The sequence below is a fragment of the Anabas testudineus genome, chromosome 6 (genome assembly GCF_900324465.2).
Source record: "Anabas testudineus chromosome 6, fAnaTes1.2, whole genome shotgun sequence".
Classification (NCBI taxonomy): Eukaryota; Metazoa; Chordata; class Actinopteri; order Anabantiformes; family Anabantidae; genus Anabas; species Anabas testudineus.
Genome location: NC_046615.1, coordinates 1,998,399 through 2,024,313, shown reverse-complemented (window position 1 = coordinate 2,024,313; position 25,915 = coordinate 1,998,399). Strand labels below are relative to the sequence as shown.

Below are 25,915 nucleotides of genomic sequence, written 5' to 3'. Positions count from 1 at the left end.
AGTAAAGTAAATAGGATCATCTAAAGGTGGAGCAGGATTTACTGGTGTAAAGTAAACCATTCTACATAGAGTTCTTCTAGTTTTGGTACTTTAAGTACTTCTTAAATGTAATATTTTTAAACTATTGATATTATGTCAAATTCAATACTTTACAGTGGCACAAACTGGTTTATGACAAATCATGAATGAACTAGTTTCTAATTAGTCTGGTTTAAAGCTGGTGGAACAGAGCAGTGTTACAGTATTTCTGCTCATGGGAATCATTAAAGCTCTGCAGAACATGACAGCAGCAGCAGCAGCAGCGTCCATTAATAGAGGCACCTCAGCCAGTGAACTTAAGACGCCTTTGTCCCCATTCGGATCCATAATGCGTCTCTGGACGTTCCGCCTCCAGCATCATGAATAAATAATCTACAGAACCATTGGCTGTCTCTGTCTGTCATCCGGCTTTGATCAGACTCCCCAACTGAGGTTAAGCCGTCTCCTATTAAATAGACTGGAACAGGAAGTTGGGTGATTATGCTTTCAAAATAATAGTATAAAACAATACAGTTTTATCATCGTGTACTTGTTTACTTTTTGCTGCTCCGTATGTGCACTTTGAGGTTCACCTGAGACTTTACACCAGTCAGTGTAAGATGTAAGGTGTGGGATCAGCACTGCAACTTGGACCTGCATTAATATTTTTCATATGCCGACCCCAGTACACCAGGACATTAACACCACTAGGTGTGTGTACCACTCTATGGCTTTTTGTAAACAACATAACCCATTTAGCCTCCAGATGTGGGGGTGGGCCACATCACGCCATGACATGGCACAAAGTCGATATAAGATTGCGAATAGTAATAATGTACTTTATTAATCTCCTTGAGAAAATGGTTGTTGGGCAGGTGCACATATATGGTGGGTCTCAGTGGGGTCTTGTTCAATTACACTTTAGCATGTGGCCAGGAGGAACCAGGGGTTGATGACCACTGATCCTGTGGTTCATGAGTGAATGCTCTACAACCCGATTCTAAATATTAATCTATCTATCAATATTAATCTAATGTGGGCCGGCACAGATGTGGCACAGTTGGTTTCTTTCTTTCATTCTTGGCTGATATGTGACCCACATAGATCAAGATCAAGCTGCAGATTGGAACCACTGCAAGTTTGACATTGTATTCTATATGACAGCTGTAATAGACCAAAACAGATGAACAGTGAAATCCTACCTACAGCAGCTTTAAACATTTGGTCCTTTGCAAAACTACTAAATAAATAATTTTACATTTAGTCACTGGTTAGCTAAAGAACTACTGTCTAGCTTAGACCGTGCAGGTGAAGATGTACTTCCATTGATGACTAACATGTCTCCTGCTGTGTTTTCTTGTTTTGGGACTCCTCCAGCTTGGTTTTATTTTGAAGGGCTTGACCTGCGGTTCGCTCGTCTTGTTCGCGCTAACTTTCCACTGGAGGTCTGAGCAGCTTTCAGCCTGAACTCGACAACAACCTCTGTCTCTCCACGGCCAGTTGTTCTTTTCTCTTTCCTTTCCCTCTTTTTTTTTTTTTTTTTTTTGAAGGAGCCCTTCTGTTTTTTTCTGCCTCTCCATGCAGCCACGGTGTGGGTGGGTGTGTCAAAGCGGCCCAGTGTGTGTCGGTTTCGGCTTGTGCGCACTCTGAAAAGAGGAAAAAGTTGCCGATGAGTTCAGTGTGAAGCGAACCGCCTCGGAGCAGGCGAACCAGCCCAGGAATGGCAGTTTGGACCAGAGCGGACAAAAACGGTCAACTGGACCTTCTGCTCCGCGACCGCTGGATCCGAGTGGCCGCAGAACTCACCCGGGAAACGCTGACTTTAACGGCCGAAGCGGAGGCGGCCGGGCAGGGCAGCAATCACTGGGACTACGGCAACTCTTCGGCGGGCCTGCGGAATGGCATGTCCAACGGAAACGACCCGGGAGCGAGCCCGGGAAACCCTGGTCACGGTCCTTCGGGTAAAGACCAACTCCAGAACCAGAACTATGGAGGTCGAGGGCGCAGTGGCAGCCCGGGGCGCGGGGGCGTCAGTTTAGCTCAGTACGACGGCAACTACGGCTTAAACAGTCCTGGGAAGTACCCAAATAACGGCACAAACTCTGACTTCGGGAGTCCCAGCTCCAGCTACGGCAGCCCCGGGTCCAGCTTCGGGTCGAGGCAGGGAGACCCTCCCGTCAGTGCGGACGGTTCCTCGGAAGCTGTGAGGAAAGTCCGGGTTGTCAAACAGGAGTCTGGCGGGCTGGGCATCAGTATCAAGGGGGGGCGCGAGAACAGGATGCCCATCCTCATCTCCAAGATCTTCCCCGGGCTCGCAGCCGACCAGAGCCGCGCTCTGCGGGTGGGCGACGCGATCCTGTCGGTGAACGGGAACGACCTCCGAGAGGCAACGCACGACCTGGCGGTCCAGGCGCTCAAGAAGGCAGGAAAAGAAGTGACGCTGGAGGGTGAGTTGGCCGACGCGAGGGCGGGGATTTGCAAAGGCCGAGATTAACGTAGACTTCAGTGGTGTGGCTGCACACCTCTGTGCACGGCTCTCATTCTGGTCATAGGTATAAACGATAGTTATTATTATTCCATTACACACCCTATACGTTTTACAGTAAAACGCTAAATAGTTTGAACACTTTCTGGAAAAAGTATAACTTACAAGGTGTATGAAATAGAAGAGTAGCTTCTAGTGGTTCTGATTAACTTGGTGCCCTTGTTATTCAAGACAATACATTCATCAGTACCACTTCTGCCCCTTTTTCAATAAAGGTCATCAAAGATGCTGATGAGCTTTCTAGACATTACCCCCCCTGTTCAGTGAGTTTTAACTTTCACCACACAATGATACAACTGCAGGCATACTGACATAAACAAACAGATGTCCATTCCTGGTTGATCTGTGACGAGGAGGAGGATGAGGATTTGGGCTTAAATGACATCAACAGAACAGACAGCTTCTGATCAGTGTAAACAGGAAGGTAAGCACAGTCAGAGTCAGATACTTGTGCTCAGTTTGTTTGAATGACTACGTTTTGCCAAAGATAAGATGTGAGAGTAAACCCGGGCAGATGAGATTTGTCTTGTGCAACTGCAGAAGTATTGTCCAGAAAAAAGAGGAAACCATGTAAATGATCTGTGGGGAAATTCTTTTGCACAGAACCAAGTCCATGTCATGAGAACGTTTAAAGAAGAAGTGAATCAAAAAGTATGGAATTATAAAAGTGCAAAAGAATAGTATTGTATTACTATAAATTACAGCTCCAAATAAGACAGCTTGTACTTTGAAGGAGGTTGTTAACAGTGCCACAGTCAGAGAGAATTAACAGCTGTTAACACTCTGTTTTACTTCTTTTGGATTTATATCACATTTACTTTATGGTTCAGTGCCAATGTCTCATCATCCCCTCCAGGCAGCCGAGTCTAGCAAAACATCTTACATCAACCCACACTGTTACCTGTCCCTGCCCAGGGCTACATAACAGAAAGGCAAAGACATTTAGCAGGTTCACACTCCAATTTATTTTAGGAGTTGGTGGAGACCCAAGCAGAGTGGAAAGATTTCATGTTGTCAGAAACAAACACAAATTCAGAATTCAGTATGTTATGTACATACATGCTGCCTATTTTGTTACCTATGTGGGTAATGAGAAGTAAATACCGGATTGTAAATTTGCTCAGTTGCACATGCTCTGAAGGTTTTCATGATTTCAGATTCCTGCAGTAAGTTGCCCATACATTTTGCACACTTCTGCATTTATGGGATTGTAGAGCAAGTGCACCAGTGCAGAGCTAGATAGGTAAAAAATGATATTAAACAGAATGGACCATTTTCTGTTAATCAGCACTGTAATAGCAGGGTTTACTATGCCTGGAAAAATTTAGTCATTACTTTTTTTACCTGTATGCTGGTAAAAAGCATTGAATTGTCTTTTTTTTCAAGAATGCTCATTTGCAAGCAAAAGATAGGTGTGAAGATGTAGGTAGCATGCTGCAGGTATAAATCTGTACTGCCTCATTATGGGACTGAATAGAGCTCCATAGGGGTGAGTTCACAAAACTGGGCTGCAGCAGAACTGTTCAGTCTTTTAAAAAGTGCAAACAGAGCCCTTAGGGTTTGGAAACTTTAGACCAGGAACTAGCTGTTCCTGGTCAGTGTTTAATGGTTTGGAATGAACGCCAGATGAATACTGACAAGCACCATTTGTAGGAACTAATCAATGTGTGACACATTTCCATTCAAGTCAAAATGAGGCCTGCTTTGTATCGCTCCCAAAATAACCCAATGTAGAATGTGCTAAACACTTTAGGTCTTAAAGAGGCTCTGTAAAGAAATTATATCAATATCGGTTTTTACCTAATCAGACATGAAGCAAACGGTAGTCTGTTTCTGATGTAGCGCTTTAGATAGACCAATGACACATGCAAATGCTGCACAGATTGTCAAAGTAGAAGTGCTTTGGTCAAACAGGATAAGAAGTATAATTTCAAACCCGCTGGAATTTGGCTTGTTGCAGCTGACATTGGTATAAAAACCATTTCCAGAAACCCTCAGGCGTAGACAAGAGGATGTGCTGCCTCCTGCCACAGTCCAGACATGGGCCTCTTTGTGGAGGAATGTGTTAGCTGCTTGTCACTGTTTGCCAGTTCACCAGCCAGAGAGCTGTGTTGTTTGTAGACCGGCTCTTCCTCCCAGTTCTCTCCTGTCACTGCTCAGCTCCCAATGCTCTGAGAATGAAACGGCAGTCAGCCAGAACAAGGTTTGAGTTTCCAGACCACTGTGCCGTGTACACAATACATAAACCCACAACATATTCTCACAATTAGCTTAGGTGCCCCACATTCCTGACCTCTGCTTGCATGTGCGTATTTTAGGGCAAAGGTCAACATTGGTGGCTCAGTGATTAGTGCTGTCCTGCAGTTGAAGTACCCCAGTCTTTCTGTTTTTTTTTTTGTTCTTGTTTTTGTTTTTTTGCTGATGCTGCATGAATAAGAAGAGAGTAGAGAAACATACCTGAGAAGGTGGTGGATGCAGAAGAAGGACAGAGTATTTTTTTCAACAAGGCTTTTATTAAACTATTGGCTTGATAGAAAAAGGGTGCCTGGGTGGGTTGAATCTATTGAATCATATTATAGCCGAACACTCTCTACATGGCTGTTAATATCATAAGCACCGTAAGCATGTGTGAAACATCTGTCTTTTCTTACATTACAAATAAACTTAGTCATCTCTGTCAATTGCTACTAAAGGTTTATGGCACAAAGGTCAGTTCTAGAAAGTCATGCTGACTTATTTCAGGATGATTCAATCTTAATTGTCTTTATTCAAGACAGATAATCTTGTCAAGCACCATTCACACTGTTGCTGATAATTATAAAATGTAGATAATTGTGCTGATGGTTGACATAATCTGCCCCTTTACAAATATCTGATATACATTATCTATAGAAGGAGAAAAACAGTATTTGATGAATTCAAGAACCAGACAGGTTTTAAAGCTGCAGAAATGTGCTCCATGATTAATCTATAATTACAATCGCAATGTTAGTCTAATAATAATAATAAATATAATAATATATAACCAGGAGATGCTGCAGTTTATTTAAATACAGTAACAAGAACAGGTAAGTGAACCCTTTTCAATTTCCTATTTTTCAATCTATACTTCGTGCAGTTTGCATGCCCCTAATAAAGAGACGACAAGTCGGTGTCTTTTTAGGCACTGGGGCGTGGTCCTGTGTATGGTCACATGACTTTACGATGTGCAGGGTGCTCTAAATTTAGCTCCTGTGCCTCTAGATTTAGCAGTTTTTCAGACCCCATTAGTGAATTAAACTGGCACTCATTTAGATTTTTCTTTTATTAAACTGTCTCTCCTGTGCTGCTGATGGGAAAAGACTACTGCTGCACGGAAAATCCTAAACACAAGAGTAAACAGCCTACAAGACGGATTATGTTCCAATCACTCAAACTACTTGCTGAGGTGGTCTGGGATGTATTTGACCACGCGTGTTTTGTAGTGTAAATGCTAATGTGTACTGATGCATCCAAGTGCCGTTGCAGGAAAATACATTGTCAGTGCCAGGACATTTTTTTTGGGTTATAGATAACCAAAAAATCATTTTAAAACCAAGTGCAAACAGGCTGGAAGTTTCCCAGCCAGAATCGAACTGTGAATGTTAACAACCATTCAGCTATATACACTCTGGTCATTCTTTGACAAATGTTGCTGTCAGGTTCATTTCCTGCAGCAGACAGCTCTTTTCTATCAAAAACATCTGACTGTAGCAGAGAAAGTTAACATTCATCTTATGAAGCGACTATATATTTTGATATATATAAATCTGATATATTTTACCGAAATGGGATGGAGACGAATATGGAGCTAAACGTAGAGTGAGTAGTGGACATTCATCACATGGAAAGAATTATGACTCCAGTCAATGCTGTAGCATGTGAAAGTGAGCAATTGTATGCTAATGCATCATCTATAATAACTGTAGAGCTGTACATCAGAGTGTTAAAAGCTAGTCACACATACATTTGTACGAGTGAGTTCACTGGCTGCTTTTGGCACATTAACACATGTCATGATGTGACATACATATCCTTGACATGGCACACTGCTGGTTAATCCCCCTGCCCTTGGCAGCTGACTGTCAGACATAATATTCCATATTTCCAAATGATTAGTTGAAGCTTTCTGCAGCAGTGCTTTGTATGTTTTGGGTCAGCCTGTTGGTCAGTGGACAGAGACTCAGGATGAGCCTTTTGTGTGAGTAATTGAAGGAAGAAAAACGGCACATAGCAGACACAGAGGCTATTGATAAAACGGGGACAACCCTGATGAAACATTTCTTTTCTTTTGTTCCAAGGCCAAAACTAAAGCCGACCTTCCACTGACTGTGTCCATCTCTGTCCTCTTGGGACTAGGTCCACTATGCAGCATGTTGGCACAGATTGAAAAAGGACACTTTGATAGCTCTGTTTCAGTATGAACTCCACTACCTTTGATATCCATGTGCAGAGAAATCTCTGGTATCCAGCTGTTGAGAGAATTACAAGTCAATTTCTGGAGTGTCACCGAAACGTAAATGTGAATTTGTTGTGTTTGCCTGATAGTTTGGCTATATGACAACAATTAGATATTGGAATCACCTTGGATGCTCACCAGGAAAGAAAGGGTTACTAAAGAATGTCTTAAGAGTTCAAACTGTCCAGGAGCTCTTATAAATAGGGTAATTGCGACTAGAGTGTTTACCACTATTTACCATCATCGTCATTAATGAAAATATATATTTCTGAGCTACAAGTAAATTCTACAGGAAAATGTTAGCGTATCCCTCAGTCAACTAAAGCTCAACAAAAAGGGATTGTGCAGCAAGACTATAGATAACTGTTAGATGTTCCTGCTGTGTGGCATCAGTCCCCCTGCTTAAACAACACCAGTCGCAGAAAGCTGTCACATAGGAACATTAGTCTCTCTCTATATATATTTATTGTGTAATTGACCTACAACATTCAGCAGATTTGTGAACCCACAGCGGAAAGCATACTCTCAGCCAGGACCTATTGCAGCCAGCATCGATGTTTGTCCTCACTGCCAACATGAGACATTTAAAATCTTTCCTTACTAATGTAGAGGATGATGAATTTGATTATATCTGTCCATAATCTTTATACTGTATAAAAACAAAAGTGAGCACAAATATTCATATACACTTTCAGGTAGCACTTGACCTTTAGAAATTCATTAATTTTATGTAATTCCATAAATGTTATAGTGTGGTGTTGCAAATAAACACACTCATGTGTTTACACTCCAGTAGCATGATTTCCCAAAGGTTTTTTCCTCTGATCCAGGTTAGAGGAAACAAAGAGGAGGGGCAGTTGTGACTGTGTTTAAAGGATAAAGGGAATCCTTTTTCCTTGTTATGATCTGTGTGTGAGTGAGAGTTTGTCTGTAATGGTGTTTGTTCGTACTGCTGTGTCCTGTACAATGTAGGCATTTAAGTTATGGCAGGTCACTTTGACATTTATGCCTTACACGACAAGTCCATTAAACAAATGTCTCGTCAGTATGAACTCTAAAATATGTTCATATGGACAAGGTTATTTTACCTGCATTTTCCTATGTAGCCTCTGTTGTCAGAGAGAAGTTGTCTGCTCCTCACCATCTGGGATCTCACCCTAAATTTCCAGTCTTTGCAAGTCTTAGGTCTTAACCTTTTGGGTGGTTAGAGTAACATTTTGTATATAAAGGCTACAACTTTAAAAGATATGCATTTATTAAATAATGAGGCAAATTTGGAAGGTTAGGTTTATGTGTTTATGTAAATGTGCTGTAAAAATCCCTCACACACTGACATGCAGCACTGCCTGCAACAGCCTAATGAAAACAGATGTATTAAAGAGGCAGCCACCACAGTATGAACAGTCTCCATGCAGTATTTGGTATTGTGGAAATCCCCAATGCACAGTGTCCCATTTTATTTTTATATCTTTGTACAGTAAGGGTGTGTGTGACATTACCTGATGTTCTCTGGTAGAAATATCTAGTGGACAGTGGAATTCATGTTTCGCTTAATTATGATCACTCTAGCACACAGACTGGAGAAGCTACTTGGATGAGTAGTGAAACGTTTCAGCCTAACAAGAAGGAAGTCAAGTTGACTCAACTTGGAGATAACTTCACCCGGATGACTGAAAATCTTCACGGACATCTGGCTCTAAGCAGCAAAGCATCTCCACAGCATGGCACTGCCACGTCCATGCTTGACAGAGGTCACTTTGACAGAATTTCTTAAACAATGACATATAGATCTAAAGGCCATCGATCAGTTTGAGAGATTAGAACAATGACGACAACCTACCATAACAAGAGTGCATAATAATTGAATTTAATTTTACTTTTCTATTCTTGACTTTGATCTCATGCATGACCTCATTGTGTAGCTGGTTTTAGCCATTGCATTAGACAATATTTTACAATATTTTTGCTCACATACGAACACCTAGGGCTGGGTGATAAAAACAATAATGATATCTATCATGAAACAACTTCTTCGTATGAGAATGTTTAGACTGGTCGATATAACTTCCATAAAACCCATTCCATCTATGTTTTGACATGAAAAACCAATAATACTGAGTATTATGTTGCGCAAACCAATCATGTGGCTGGAAAATGTACAGCCATGTAATGTTAGGTTGATGTGCACAGACCAGACAGTAGTATCAGCTGTTAGTAGCAACACTTAACACAGTGCGTACAGCAGTACATCAGCTTATTTATTGTAATTTGATAATGACTAATAATTGAAGGGCTATGCAGACCAGATTGCATATTTTAATTGCAAGTATGACTTGACATTTGTTGAGGTGAGAGGTCTGCAGTTCTTTGGTGCTTTCCCTTGGATTTTTTGTTACTTCCTGGGTCAGTGTTTGTCCTGGTTGGGACTGATTTTGTAAGGTCGGACACTTCTGGGGAGGTTAACAATTTTTCCAAGTCTAAGTCTAGTGTCTCTCATTGTGGATTCCCAGAGACTTAGATGTCCTTTGTAACCCTTCTTATACTGATCAATGCAATTTAGTAGGTTTTTGGATGTAGTATGTAAGGACAAATACATCTCCTCTCATGTCTAGTTGGTATTACATAACTTTTTTCCCAGTATTGTGATTGTCTTTTGTCCCACCAGTAGTCTAAAACAAAAAGATTTTAACTCAACTGTTATAGAAGACTATGAAAAACAGCAAATATCAGTATTTGAGAAGCTGGAACTACAGATTTTTGTAATTTAGAGTTTTGATTAATCTGTTTTGATTGTTTGAGCCTTATTCTTAACTAAAGTAAGTATGACTTGAATTGATTAAATCAGAGAAGATTAGACTTAAAAGCCAGCTAGTAAATACTCAGTGATTTATAAACTCTATTATGAAAACGTTAAGTGCCATAGAAATGTTCATTCACGCTCTTGTGAATGTATTTGTACATCCACCCCACCACACACACACACACACACACACACACGCATGCTCTATTGGAGCTGAATTCTGACACATTGTTCTCATTATGTTTCTGGCAGAAACAGATTTCAATGGTGGGGGGGACGTAGGGAACAGCCGAGATTAAGAAGGAAAAGACAAAGGTGGAGAAGTAGAATCATGTGAGAAGTGCTCGTGCAGAGGAAAGAGAAGGATGAAGAAGGGGAGGGAGTGGGACACAGCAACAAAGAAGTCTAAAACAGACTGAAGCTGGAGAAGAAGGGATGGAGGAGAAGAGTAAGAAGGAGTATGGATAGAAAAGAAAGGAGAGATGAGATTATGAGAGGAATGAGAAAGAAGCGAGCAAAGCGAGGGGAGCAGGCCAAACCACAAGGGGAATTTCTGGGCAGTTTTAGGGGAAAAATACAGAGACCGGGGTCTGACTGCCCGACTTGCTGCTCTGTAAGCTATTATTTTGTTATTTCGGCCATACCATTGAATGATTGCTGTGTGTCTGTGTGTGTGCACGCGTGTGGAGAGGGCGGTTAAAAGGCGGGTAGATTTACGGGTAATTTATGCCGCAACCAAATATGTGTCAAGTCAGACTCTTCTGCCTTTTGCTTGTTGTGGGAAGCAGATGATCAGGCCTCATGGGATGTTGTTGGCATCTCTTAGGAATCTCCTTTACACACACACACACACACACACACACACACACACACACATTAATGTTGATGCATACATAGAGGCAAAGACGTGCAAGTGTGCATATACATGCACAGAACTGACAGTCCTCTGTGGATAGGCCTAATTAGAAGCAGAAGTGGGGCTGAGTGATGGGCTTGACAGAGCTAATGGGGTCTTTTAACAGCAGCAAACAAGAGACAGACAGATGGACAGCCCAACGGGAAGACATGCAATGCGAGCAGAAAGCTCTACATGTGTCTGTAATCATAGAAAGAGGAAAAAAGCATTTTATCAGAGAGACACAAATATAAGAGGAAGAGTTATTAGGGTGGAAAATGTAACATGGTTAAAAGAAAACGTTCTTAGGAATAATCACTGAAGCAATAGACTGTTTGACAGACAGTCCACTCTGGCCCACAGGCTATAGCAGGGTGAAAGCAAAAAAAGTGGCCGTTACCCTGCCTTTGCAGACTGGTGTTATCTTGCTACATAAACCTTGTTTTTTCAAAGGCTGCTATATGAACAAAACAGCAGTTCACTTTTACCAGAAAATGTGGACTGATTGATCTTCCTCACACAAAACAGGAACAGTGTAGAGAATGTGTTTAAGGCTTAGTGAGCCTTAATGATTGGGAAATATTTGCTAGATGGCAGAAAGTGAATTTGAAAATTTGTGTGCTGCTTATAATACCTGTGCTACATATCCTGTCTCTTTTAACAGCCGCTGTAACATCTCAGCTGTTGAAAAGGCTACATCCCATGACAATGGATTTGAGTAATATAGCTACATCAAAGACTAGAACTCCTCCCTGCCCAGTCATTTAGCTGCCAAAAAAAAAAAAAGAAGCAGATGTATAGTGGTCCACTCTGCCAACAAATTACACAGTGTTCATATGCTTCACTGCAGCATTGTTTTTTAAAACTAATATTCAAAAGATATTGATTGTGAATGTGTGAATTTCATCATGCACAACAACAAATATTTTTACATATTAGTTAACCAGTAGCATTTTGATACTACCCTACTGACTGTAAATTTAAACATATAATAAAGTAGTTAGCCAGAAACATATCTTTGCAGAGTGGTATGAGCTTTTTATTGCCCACACATAATGGCATTTACCTGCTTATAAATGCTTTCACTTTCCATTTTAATAGCTGTAATTGAGAAACTGCCACTGCTGGTCGATGAGTTACTCATATCCTTTTTTCGTGTCCCACTTATTAAAAGCTTATTACAAGGCAAGATAACAACCTGAATATGTCATGTCAGCCTGAACATGGCCATTAAACATTCACAGTGCTGGTGGGAGAATTAAATTCACCCTTAAATTTAAAAACTGGTTCAACATTTAGCAGTTCCTTTAGCTGTGGATTAGACCTGCAAAACATTAATGAGTATGGACCATTGATGAACCAAAAGGTGGATTTTCTTAGTTTGAGGTAATTTTTTCTCAAAACTGTCAGAAGCAGACACATATTATCATGCTCTCTTTGTACGTCGGTTTTGGTTTGATCAGGTATGCTCCCTAATGGGTGTGCTTTGTTTTTTTAGTCTAATAATTGCTGGCTTTATTAGCACTGGCAGCTTTTTTGGATTTTTCTATAGCAGGCCTTTGGTGCTTAAATGTGTATTAATGTTAAAACAGCTAGTGAGGGAATAAAACACATTTGGCCATAGAAACATTGAACAGGCAACTTTCCAGATATTTTAACACTAAAATTGGGACAGTATGTATAAAACATTTTGTTATTGGCGTGTAATATGAATGTCATCAACATAGAGAATAACAAAATTCACCTGAGGTGCAGAAACATGGGTTATAAAAAAAGATCTCGCACACATCATTTCAAAAAGATTTATCATCAATATTTAACAAGCACAGTTGGCAAGAAGGCGGGTTTAGGTTTCTATTTAAAACATGCCATCTCTATGACTAATACACATAAAACGGTAAATATTCCCATCATGTAGTACTTACAACCTCTTCCACATAATAAGAGAAGTTGGTAAGCATACATTGTTGATACAGGGGAATTTCCAACTTTGACATTTGCTACGACTGGTTATTTCTTTATTCTCTGTAAACTACAATCTGTTCATAGTTGTGAGAGTGTTGTGGAACTGCTCATAGACCTAAGCACTCATGACCTCAGTACAGTGATCAGTTCATCTGTTCATCATCTACTGGCATCTGAAGATATAAACATTTAGTGCAGAGAGGCCTGCAGGGTTTGTGGACGGAAAATATCTCAGCTCAACATCTCTGCTCCAAATCAGATTATTAGTCTGAAAATAGGGCATCCTCTTCCATATGACCCCTCAGATATAAACATGGGCATTCAGGAATGCTTTCACACTCACTTACTTTCTCCAAACCACTTAGGTTTGCAGAAATCATTCTAGACCTTGATGGTATGGGCGTTGTGGTTAAGAGGGCCAGTGAGATGAGACTTTATTTCTTGGCTCACTGCTTCAGTATTACAACCAGCTCCCCTTCGCTCTGAGTCATACATAGAGTAATGCACACACAAGCATGCAGGGACATATGCACTCTGCAGCTCTCTCTGCATCTGTGCCTCAACCATTAAATCTTGATCTCTCACTGAGCTCATTTTGGAATCCCATACAACCTTATTGCTTTAGACTTTATCCTCTTCTCTACAAACACACACTTTGATGGTCACGGGGGTGAGGGCATTCATTCACTTAATGTTAGCCTTGAAACGTCCTCATTCCAGTGGTATACATTTCAAACCGATCCTCACTCTGTTGGCCATACAAGAACACACATTTCACAAAGCTAGTGTCTCAATCCATATTCAAGAATGACTTCATCTTTTGAGAGTCTTGTGTCAGGTTTCATACAGTGCAGACCGACCCAGTGGTCCAAGATACACACATACCCAGACACTTGGTTTTTGTCTCTTGCTTTTCTCATATTCACAGGTGTCTAAGAGAGCATGCAGAGAAGGAAACCTGAGGAGATAAAATGTATAAGGGAAGAGAAAAGAGAAAAGGGAGGCCTGACTGTGCCGGTGGGGCGGGAGGCATACAAGGCCACGGGACCAAATTTGGAAAGTGAATTGGAGTCACATTGGAGCAAAAGCCATTCTTTTACAAACATCCGACCTGCCAAACTTACAGCTGTACAGCCAAGTCAAGTCTTGTTTTTCCAAGATTATTTCACATTGGAGGCCCACTATATCCTTTTAAGACATAGTGGAAGATGCTAGGAACAATTTATGCTCCACGTTCTTGGCCAGAATTTTGAATAATTATCATTTACATTTGAAAAATGTTTAAACTTCCAGTCTGACAAACACAGGACACAATCTCTTTCCCAGACCACAGCTTTCTCTAAACCTGTTTAAAAGGTATTACTCTAACAGGGCATTTTAAAGCAGATTAAGTGTTCACTTCTTTAAGATAACATCCCAGAGTATTTCTTTATGGCTTGGCTTATGGCTGGCTACACTACAGTCTCCTGAATGACTCAGTATAATAGGGTCAAATCCCACAGATGGTCAAACTGTCAACACACGACACACAGCTGCCTTGCTTGGCTTAGGCTATAGTTGGCTTTAGTCTAACTACAACAAACCCATGTGTTTATTCTGTTAATGATAGGAAGGATTATCTTTGGATCTTGCATCTTTATGAAAGATTTGACTTAATTTGGCTTGTTAAGTGAAGCATGCTTTTTGTGTAATCTTCTGTATAATACAGTATTGCATTAACTAGAACAGTTTTTCTGTTACTTAGCCAAGCCACACTGATACCTGTAGGGTGGACAAATAGGAGAAACACCTGTCAATATAATTCACAGTCGGCATTTGGCATGAGATGTGGATGTTACACGTTAAGGAGGCATGGTAGGAGCTTAATATACCATTTACTACTGTCTCATATTATTTTTCAGCTTTACACAGTTTTAAATTACAGTGCCCATATTATGTCCTTTTGGGCCTTAAAAAGAGGTCAGACTGTCCCACTGTGCAATTAGCCAGAATATTTCTCCTGTGCCGGAGTCTGAGAGAAGCTAATGTTAGCCACATTAGCCATTTAGCATTGTGCAGCTAATGTGGCTACATTCAACAAGCAAACAAACAAGACAAAACAGTCAGTGTTGGTAATACTTACAGCTTGAAACTTTGAATGACGCCCGGGTTTAATCAGTCCATCTCTGAGCCTTAGTCGTGAAATGAATCCAGCATCCAAAAACTGGTTGGAACTTAACATACACATACATAAACTAGACGTCTCCTTCAAAAACAAATAAATATACAGTTAGGATACAGGAAGAAGAGAAACTTCTGAGTTTGTCCATAAATCCAAAATGTGAGCTTTGTCTGTGCTTTGTGCTCTGCTGCTGCTGTTTTCCTGTTTTCAGAGTGAGTCCACTGTGTTTAGACCGAGCCTGAGCAGGAATTGGGTCCCTGAGACTTGACAATGTGTCAATTTGAGCACAAACTTTGAATGGATGACTCAGACACTTCTAACATACCTGGTGTGTTTCTACATGCATGACACAAAAAGTGGATTGTGCAAAAAATGAGCACTTTAACATCCACTGGGTTAAACAGTCTGTAGCTAACAGACTACCAGCTCCTACAGGTATAGACAGTTCCTACACAGACAGTCCCAGTGCCTAGATGAAGGTGATGTGAGGACAGTTGCCAAATCATCCTTCAAATCAATCAAATCAGGAAGTCTCCACATTTGGCAGCAATTTACACTCAGTTCTACAGTTTTAATGTCTTTCAGTTAATTGTTTTGGTTTTAGGCTCCTGTCTATATCTGCAAAATAGCAAGAAAAGATGAACATACAGTAGATGGAATGCTTTTACCACTGTCTGGTACCTTCCCAGCACCCAGCAGCAGGTGGAGGTCTGATAATGTGATGTATAGTGCTGATATTGATCATATCCTGTCATCTGCTCCACAGTAAAGTACATCCGTGAAGTTTCTCCGCTTTTCAAGAAGCCGTCCCTGGTGGCTGACTTGCCGTGGGATGGTGTCCGCCCCCAGTCTCCCAACTACAGTGGCAGCGATGACTCTGGATCACCCAAGCACAGCAACTCCTCCTCATCCAAAGACAGAAAGGTCATCAGCTTGAGGATGTGCTTCATCAGCAGGAATCTCACCATGCCAGATCTTGAGAACAGGTCTGATAGTGTTTGTTTTTATATTAGAGAGAAATAGCTGAGTATGTGGGAGTTTAGGTGTGGTTGGATGTGTGTTTTAATGCTGGGTGTGTGAATTTCTTTCCTGTGCTCAACTTCTGTTCATTAGATTGGAATGTTTGTTCTGTGAGAGATAAAGAGCATGTCAAAAATGCTCTTTGTGGTTGTGGATATTACTGTAAATAGATGAACATCCAAAGAAGGATTAAATAAATATGGATTATACACAGTGAGATGCAACTTGGTAGGAAAAACACACCAGGACTTCATGATAGGACATAAAGTAAGTCTCCATTACAAACATTGCTACAACTAATTTAGCAGGTTTTTTGATCAAATTACATTTAGTTTCAACTCAGATGGTTTGATTGTAGAGCTTTGTTTCAGGTAGTTTTTCTGTATGACATACAAACTTTTAAACCTAGATGATGCAACTTCTCAGTTCATTCAGGACACAGTGAAGTCATACACATAATCCTGGAACCAGCGCAACATACTCTTTCCAGTGAAATAATAAATAACAATAAGCTTTTATTGTAAAGCATCATTTTCATTATGTCTATTTATTATCTTGTATATTTTCCACTGAATCAAAACTGAAACTGATAGTGCAAACAGCAACTTCTAATTACTAATACAACATGAACCTTTCACTGTCTGGATTAGCCAAAATGTAAAAAAAACAAAACTAACAGGACTAATCTACCCGGGATCCTGTTAGTAAAATCCTAATATTATCCAAATATTTCATGAAAAAAAAAGGGAAAGTGACAGAATTCTTGGCAAACATTTTCTAAACCTTTTAGTAATACTCATATTCATATACCTTTCACATAACATTAGTAGTAACCATACATGTGCCAAATGATGGTATGTATGAGTATTATTTCAAAACCCAAGATAATCATTAAACTGGGACATGGAAGAAGCTCTGAAGAAATTACATAATGTACAGCTTGTTTCAAGTATATATCAAAAAATACTAAATGCATTTGCAGTTAAATTATATATAGAAGTAAATATCTGTCTTATAAATATCCAGTTTTATGAGGAGTAAGAAGAGTTATCATGTTGTAAAACCGAAACTCAAAAGAAATTCTCTGTGATAGTTGTGTTGATGTTGTTGTGTTGGATCCCTGGTCTGCAGACTAAGTTGACAAATGCCCTCTGTCCCATTCAGACTGCTGGAGCTCCATTCACCAGATGGCCAGCATACGGTGGTGCTGCGCTGTAAGGATGCTCCCAGCGCCAACTCCTGGTTCACTGCCATCCACACCAACATTGCTGCACTTCTTCCACAGACCCTGGCTCACATCAATGCCTACCTGGGGGTGTCATCCTCAGCCTCCATACACCCCCATCTTAAACACATTGGCTGGTTGGCTGAACAGGTATTGTTTGGTTTACAGCTGTATGCTATATTGTATGTGTGACAGTCCGTTTAATTTTCTTCAAGCTTATTGCTAATCTTTAAATACACAGTTCTACGCAGCATCACAGACTCAGTTCCCATAACCAGTGTCATTATAGAACTTGTGAGCTTCTCATTTTAGCTGATATTGTCAATTGCTTCTCAGATTGTTAATTTATTATTAAATGAGTGGCAGTGGTAGATGCAAACACCTTAAAATAAAAGTTGCAATCTTGATCTGTTGTCTCATATTAATCTTTTGATATCAAATCCAAATGTGCAATTAAACCACAAAAATAAAGGAACTGACCTCACTGTTCAAATACTTTTAGAGGGGAGTGTATGTATTTTTGAGCATACATATCGGATGGACAGCAAATGGAACCAAAACTGTAATGAATTCTGAAGGCTACCACTTGTCATTTAATAATAAATTAACAATCTGAGATACTAGAATATAATTTGTGTTGTTGTGTGTTGTTGGGTTTAAACGACTAGCTGTGGTCTCTGTACTTGACCAGAGATTTGTAAGGAGACTGCTTGATTAGTAGTTAAGTGGAATAAATCTATTTGTAAGAAAAAGGAGTTTCGAAAGGCCACATGTATATAACGAACCCAGCTTGATCAAAACATACAGTAGCTCCAACACAAACTGTGTTTCTGTTTTCGCACACAAGTTGTCAAGGCATTTTTAGAGTTGAGATGTGTTCCAAAAAAAAAAAATCTCTTTTATGTCATTGACATATTCTACCAATCAATTCAATCTTTGGGGTAACATGTAGCTCAAATAAGATAACATAAAGCTTTATTGTCATTGTACAGTCACACTTAGTAAAACAGTATAAGGAAATTGCGTAGAAATTGGTAGAGTCTAATAACTCCAGGGTCAATGGTTCGACTCCTCGTTCATCCTGACTCTGTGTCAAGGTGTCCTTGGACAAGACACCAAAACCCTACAGTAGTGCCTTCATCTGCAGCTGTCCAAGCAACAATTTTCCAAGCGGATCGATAAAGTATGTAATTTTTAATAAAAATAGTGTTATATGTTCTTTAACATTTTGCAAATATATATATATTTTTTTCTTTCTTTCAGCATATCACCAGGTAGAAAGATAGACATACAATTCACTTTCAGTTTTGATAAACAGTTACTCTTGTAAGGAAGTGGCATCACTGTGGTTTGCCACAGTGCGTTTTTCATTCATCTTGCATCATTGCATGTACCCAGACTTTAAATGTACAGGCTGGCATTTCATAAAAGCGGCAGAACACAGGAAGAGTGTGTTCTCTTGAATTGGCTTTAGTTCTAAATATAAAAGCGAGCCAGGGCTAGTCTCAGTTCACAGGAACATGACTGTTACCCTGAATAAGAATGCTTCACTTTGATGAAGTGTTCATTCACGATCATATTGAATGTGTGGCTCTGTATGTTTTGGCCAGGCTCAAACAGGAAACAGCAGTGGAAGTTTCCGTTGTATTACACTATTTCCTGTAGAGCCCACCTACTCACTACAGTACCTTTAACACACAGAGCTGGTTTAATGCTTTTCATTCTCACAGCCATGAGTCAGACAAACACACAGCACCCTTTTTGCCTTAACAAAAAATTCAGGTCATACTGTCAGGGTGAGCTATAAAACTTCCTGAGGTGTACCCTGTAGTAATACATACCAAAGTACATTACTATACCTACTGTATATCTATAAGCTGTGGTAGTTTAAACCCAGTAAACTACATCACTATACCTATACCTCTACACTTTTATATCCTGTCAAATTATAGTCATGGTTCTTTCTCATGTGAAGTGAACAGCACCTTTGATGTGTTTTGCTGCCTTTGACATCTCCTGCTGACTTTCCTGTTCAGGTGCAGCTGGAAGGTGGACGCCAGCAATACAAGCCAGTTGTCATGGCACTGACAGAGAAGGACATCCTTCTATTTGAATCGGTGCCGTGGAACAGAGAGTCCTGGTCCATGCCTCTGCTTACACACCCTCTGCTAGCCACCAGGTAAAGATAACCTGCAGTAAGGTGACTCAGCTGTTCTCAAACCTCCATTTATAAATTCCTATTTGCCACATAAATGTGAGAAACTTCAACTGTGAAAATGTGTCCAGCAGGGAATCCCCACCTATACAACCAGTTTATCCTGTGTAAGAAATTACACTAACCACTAGAGCAGTTAATGTTAATGGCCAGTCACCTCAGACCAGGGTCCCTGGCCCCTGACTTTAAGAATGTTCAGTGTGCCTTTATGTTCATGTTCATGTTCATATCTTGCTATTTCCAGGCTGGTTCATTCTGGCAGCGCCCGGGGATCTCCTGCCCAGGTTTCAGACCTGGTGTTTGCCACTCGAACAGGCACAGGCCGGGGGATCGAGTCCCATATCTTTCGAGTAGAGAGCCACTGGGACCTGTCTACATGGACACGAGCTCTCGTGCAGGGGGCACACGCTGCTGCTGAGCTTATCAAAGAAGTCTCCATTGGTGAGTGTGTAGCAAATTGGTTCAGTCTGTAGTCAGTAGTCTGGGTATTTGAAGTGTGTATCAGAATTCCCCATGGAAGCTGGTCTGCTCAAGCTTTCTGAGGAACTGCCAATTATATCTATATCATACATATATACAGCCTGGATTATTCATTTTGTGTGTTACAGTAAACAAGTGCAGATCAGTCAGCAGATTTCTGTCCAAACTAGACTTGAACCTGATGGCCAAATTCTACCCAAACCTGACAAACCCGATGCATTAGAGTTTGTACCTGAACACAATTTCTATGTTTTTGGTCAAACTACCTTTACAGCAGACTCACGTGGTACTGTTATATTCAGCTCTAGTTGTTTAACTTGAATGACAGAGAATCATATAGGTTACAGATTCTGATGATTCTAGAGCTGAGCCCTATACAACATGTACAACACTATAATCGCCATAAACATTATGACTCTCTTACTGATGATCTGTTTACAATAAGTCTCTAAATGTCAGTACGGAAACAGAAGCCACAGCTAGCGAGATCCAGAACAGTGTATATTTCCTTGAATAGTCCATTGATATGCAATATTGCAATATATGTACTTAAGCTAAATGCTTTCTTTTAATGTTTCTTCATATCTCTAATTGACTACATTTCAGGAGGAATACTGCACTGTTTACCTCCCTACCTTTGCCTAAGAGCTACTTTGAAGATGAACATTTTTTATACCAAACCGTCACTTTCTATAATTAGTTGCATCGTTATGGGTTTAGCTACCACGTGGTACTAGCTCCACTTTGATTCAACATTCAAATTCTGCTTACTCACTACTGGATGAGTACAGCATTTTGAGCCAGAAAGAGAAAACAAATACAGAGGTAGAAAACCAATACTTAGTTATCTTTCTTCAAGGCACTGTAAGCAAAGTTTATATATTCACTGTAGGCCTTAAAATGGCAGAATAGTGTGACTGTGACAGGAAGCTGTTGACACCAACTGGCTGACCAGCAGCGTGCAGCAGCTCAGAAAGAGCAGCCCTGTGTAGGAAAAGCAGAAGCTAGAGCCAGCACAGGGGGAATGTTTCCACTCTGTACAGAACAATAGTTGGCTGCCGGAACAGCACTGGAAAGCTTCAGCCGTTTTTTTTTTTTTTCTTCTTCTTCCCCGTCCTGCTGCTACACAGACACAGTTGTTCAGGATCATACTTTTGGATCAAATGACTTGACTACAGTTAAGGCTGCACCAGGCTGGATTATTATTTAAAAGATGCGCTTGTCTTTGGACTGCAGCAGAGAGGAACATCCAATCCCTATCAGACATTAAGAGGAACAACCTCAATGTTGTATCACATGATATAACTTCAGGGTTGTTAAAGTCTGTCTTTGGCTGATATGCATGTGTGTGTAGTTACACCTTACTCACCTTCCACACACACCTTACTCACCTTCAACACACACACACACACACACACACACACTTGCTCTCACCCACTTAGACATGTCTCATACCTGCTATTCTTAAGCTCTTTTGTGTTAACCCCCTCTTCCAGGTTGCACGTTAAACAGGCAAGATGTTCGGCTGACGCTCCACTACGAGAAGGGCTTCACTGTGACGAGAGAGCCAGCTGATCCAGCTGGGGGCGCTGTGCTGTACAGATACCCCTACGAGAAACTGAAAATGTCAGCTGATGATGGAATACGCAACCTTTACCTTGACTTTGGGGGTCCAGAGGGAGAAATGGTGAGTAACCATGGAGAAAATACATTGTGTTGCTTTAGGTTACTTTGATACAATACTGAGTATTATAAAGAGGTAGCTGTTAATCACTGAATTAATTACCAGTTTTAAGCGTAGGGGAGAATCAGAGTGACCGTACTATAGTGTATCTCAGTTATTACAGTGCAAATGATTCCTGGATCTCAAAAGTTTGATTACAACATTTGTCTGTTAGGTCATACAAATATCTAGGTAATACAAGTTAAGAAAAATAAAAACGGGAAACTAGATTTACCAAGAAGCCACGCATTGATTTATGTTAACAGTTAACATCAGCAGAGCATGAAGAGCTAATGATCCTTGTAACCTTATATGGTAGTGATATAATAATGAATTCCACTGGCCCAATACTCATACGTTGTCATTGCATTATCCTCAACAGTCTGGAGATTTGGCAGTAAACTATTAGTTGTTCAATCTTTGGGTTGATTGCACGAACACAAAATATGTAGTTTGAAGTTTTAGCTTTAAGCAGTAAGAAATTGTGAGAAGCATTTTGAACAGTTTTTCAAACTTTATTGACTAAGCATAAACTAGACATCTGTAGCTAGTTTGTCATCTCTGCTTGAGGCTACAGGCTAGATTAACAGCTACAAGCATAATGAATCTTTGACAAAGAAAAAGACCACATGACACATTGTACTCCCTCAGTTTTTATTTAATTTATTCATTTATTTATTTATTTGGACACTGGCAGTATTAAGGGAGTGCATTGCCCAGTTTGGCTTTAAAGAGCTATATAACAGACTATTTTAGCTTAAACACACCCATTTTCAGATTCCTTCTCTTTTAAATGCAGAGTTCCTGAGAATTGTTTGTATTTACTGTCCCCTCCAGAAGTAGTCAAAACTGAATCGTTTGTGTTAGCTGTACACTGAAGACATTTGGGTTTATTTGACAAATGTTCAGTTTAGTTTTATTTTCCTGCATTTAGACCTAAATGTAATAAATAACAACTTTTGCATCAGATCCAAAGTTTAAATTGGCAGAATTAGAACATGTAAGTGATCCTGTGATCTCTAATTGACTCCTCTTAGTTTTAGCATTGGGTTTTTCCGGTGAGGATGCCATTTCTTATTAAAAATTAAGTAAGACATTTTGAATATGTGAAAATTAGAAGCACTGCACAAACAAACATTGGCTATAGTCAGTAGAAGAATTTGGAATATCTTGTGTACCGGGCAACATGTACAGTATGGAAAACAACGGATGGTGGAAGCACAGCTATGAAAACAGTCAGTGACATCACCAGGAGGCTCCACAGAGGCAAACAAAAAATACAGATGAGCCACGAAAGTTATTGAACAAAGTATTGTTTTCTCTGTGTGCTTCCTGACCCACCTTCCATTCTCCTTTAACCTGCCTCACTTTTCCCCCTTTCATCCTCCAGGTATTTGACCTCCACTCTGGTCCAAAGCCAGTGGTGTTTGTCCTCCACTCCTTCCTGTCAGCCAAGCTCACTCGTATGGGCCTGCTGACGTGAAGCAACCAACAGCAGCAGTGTGGTGTGAGGAGAGGAGCACCGGGGAGGAAGAAGGACTCCTCCAGATTGCTCAATATAGGGGGTTAAAACATTTTTTTTCTTTTCTTTTCTTTTCAGTTTCACCATTTGTAGCTGACGTTGGGCCCGGAACATTTTAACCCATGAGTCGCATTATTGATTGTCTGAAAAAATGTGCCTTCAGCTCCAGCTTCTACTCTGCCTCCTGCAATCATTTGCATTGTAAGGTTGGGTAAAAGGAGGTGGCACTTTGTTTGAAGACAGTTACAAAAAATAGCTAGTGACAATCGGATGTCATTCCATTAAATAATGTATTAAATGTCACTGTAAAGACCAATATGATGCTAAAAGAACAAGTTGAAATGCTGTGATGTTCTTATGAGATCACCATTACACTTCAAACAAAGTGTTGCAGGAAAATACTAAGAAAAGAAAGGAATTTTTCGACAATTAATACACAGCCAAGCACAAATTGATAAATGCTCCCTGTTTTTTCTCTATGCCTATCATTCCACAACAGCCTTCCAATGTACTTTGGGCTCTTTTTGTATGTATTTGTTTGTCCTTGTGTTGACACAAAGTGTTTTAGAGTCACAATGCAGTTAACTGAGCAGAGGTTGCATGAATGAAGAAAGGTGTGTGTGTGTGTGTGTGTATACTATGTGCTTCTGTTGGCTTGATAGTGTGCCTGCTCTCTGACAGACTCACCCTGTAGCACATTATCCCAAACTACTGTTGTAATCAGGATTTGCCAACTGTGCCTTTTTCCATATAGTCAGAGACACTCTTTGTAACGTCCTCTTATTTCCCACAATAATTCCCGACATGCACAAGCAATAGTATTACTCTTAGAGTGTAAACTAAGTTACTTTGTTTTTCTGTTGTTTGTTTTATATGTGTATATCTCATGGTAGCGTGACTTCCTGACATTGAAATCTGTATGATGTGATGATATAGGACATGACCGTGTGTTACCTCCCTTCCTTCACCTACACTACCGCTTCATCTTCGTCTCAGCGTTGCTATCATCTTGTTCCACTCTGCTCTCTTCAGCTCTCTGCCCAGTGGCTGTTTACCAGTATTGTTTTAAGAAGGGCCATCACATGACAGAGGTACCAACGTATTTTAGTTATCGAAACTGTAATGGTACACTTACTATGACATTTATTGGCTTATTATGGCCAAAAAGTAAAATTTTTATTTAAAGTAAAAGTTTATTTGCTAGTTTTTTTGTAGAGCTACTGCTCTCTTTGCTGAGTTGTCATCAAGTGACTGAACTATGGAAATGAAGGAACATATTGTGCTGGTAACCTTTGTCTGTTGTCCTCTGGCTCCTGGTCAATTTTGACTTTGACAAGTCAATTTAACTTTCTTTCTCCTCAAATGTCTAAATGAGAATTACATTTAACCAGCTATAGAGTAAAACATTCTTTTCTCAGTGTTTCCAATAATGTGCATTAATCAAGAGATGTACCCCTACTTACAGTGTAAGGGTGACAGATCACACGTGAAAGATCACATCACATGTATGCACAGAACAACAATAGCCAATCAGGGACAATGATTCATCAAAACCCCTAATAACATCTGGAACTCACTCCCAGCAAAGAGTACTTTAAATGTGCCAAGTGGGAGGGAGCCAGGTGAAAGGTTTTTGTTTTACTCATCTGAAATGTCCCTGTTGTTTACAGACAGCTGATGCTGATGCCTGCTTCTCTTCCGTCCTTGCTGGTTCATCGATGCTACATATTGAGATCACTTGATGACAAATGAGCAAATGACAGCGAGCAACAGTACAAAGCTCTGGAATAAAACTAGTGAATGGACTGAAAGTTAAGGTTATTTGACAAACTATCATCCTACAGACTACTAATGCCCAGACTGAACTTTTAACCTCCTGTTTAACATATTTGATTTGAACTTCCATCCCATTGCAGACCTTTGGATTTCTATTACTAACTACAGTTACCAAGCTAATCACAAACCTCCTGTTCAGTGTAGCGTCTGAGTAGAGATTGGATTCCTTATTGTGTTCAGCACGACTGTAATCAACACATTTTCATAACCTTCAGTTGGTTCATGGTACATGTTGTGAATGTTGCTCTGTGGTCTTTTAGACCTCAAACAATGGACCATTGTGTCCGACTGCGCAGCGCTGGAAAACAAGATAACCCCTCTGTCCTCGGAAAAGGAGCACAATTACCCATCTGAAGGACATCTGTTCTGTTTCGGACTCTCATGTCTTCTGATGATTCAAACAACTTTTTTGGTTTGTTTATAAAAGCAAATAGCTGCTATAGCTCTTTTTAAGCTGCATGGCACATTTCTGATTTCATGTTAGTGATGTTTGTCCATCCCGCTGCACACATCTGATTGTAGGAAGTTTGTCAACCTTCAACAAACTACAGGCCGTCCCTGTTGATCTCGATGCACTAACCTCCTCCATCATGTACAGGTCTCCTCCCCTTCCTCCAAGGGATTTATAAGAAATTCCTCTTTTTGATTCAGAAATTGTGGCTATCCTGTCTATGCAAAGCAGTGCTTCTAAGAAGGGGTTTATGAACCAAAGGTAATATTTGTGGCAGCTTGCGTCCAACACAATCATAGCTACAAGAGGATAAAGTGCTGCTGCAACAACCTGTCATATGCAAAGTATTTTAGACTTCCTTTCAAGATACAGTATACAATGTATAATAGCGATGTAACAATCTCAAATGTAAATATCTACTAATAAAACTGTTACAGATTATGTTGATGCGTGTTTTTTTTTTTTTCCTGAGAGTAAGAAAGGTTTAGTTGTTTGTAAGATAAATGTTCATTTCATTCATTTTCGGTGCACTGATTCAATATGGCCACTAGATGGTGGTAGCTGGCGTCCTTTGAATCTATT

At 40.2% G+C, this 25,915-nt stretch overlaps 1 protein-coding gene across 1 annotated transcript; it reads left to right on the top strand.

Moving 5' to 3' along the window:
• Positions 1–1,173: 1,173 nt before the first annotated feature.
• sntb2 (syntrophin, beta 2) lies at positions 1,174–25,776 on the top strand. Its single transcript, XM_026364783.1, has 7 exons — positions 1,174–2,465; positions 15,628–15,847; positions 17,046–17,256; positions 19,143–19,285; positions 19,566–19,762; positions 21,298–21,488; positions 22,915–25,776. Exons 1-7 carry the CDS (start codon positions 1,739–1,741, stop codon positions 23,005–23,007), a joined length of 1,782 nt encoding a protein of 593 aa, XP_026220568.1. The 5' UTR covers positions 1,174–1,738; the 3' UTR covers positions 23,008–25,776.
• The last annotated feature ends 139 nt before the right edge of the window (positions 25,777–25,915 follow it).

What these genes read in the sequence shown, in the direction of transcription:
- sntb2 (XM_026364783.1), top strand. Translation starts at nt 1,739, where the DNA reads ATGGCAGTTTGGACCAGAGCGGACAAAAACGGTCAACTGGACCTTCTG. An exon ending in AAAAGAAGTGACGCTGGAGG is followed by an intron (nt 2,466 to 15,627) that starts GTGAGTTGGCCG and finishes TCTGCTCCACAG; the next exon opens with TAAAGTACATCCGTGAAGTT. An exon ending in TATCAAAGAAGTCTCCATTG is followed by an intron (nt 19,763 to 21,297) that starts GTGAGTGTGTAG and finishes CCCCTCTTCCAG; the next exon opens with GTTGCACGTTAAACAGGCAA.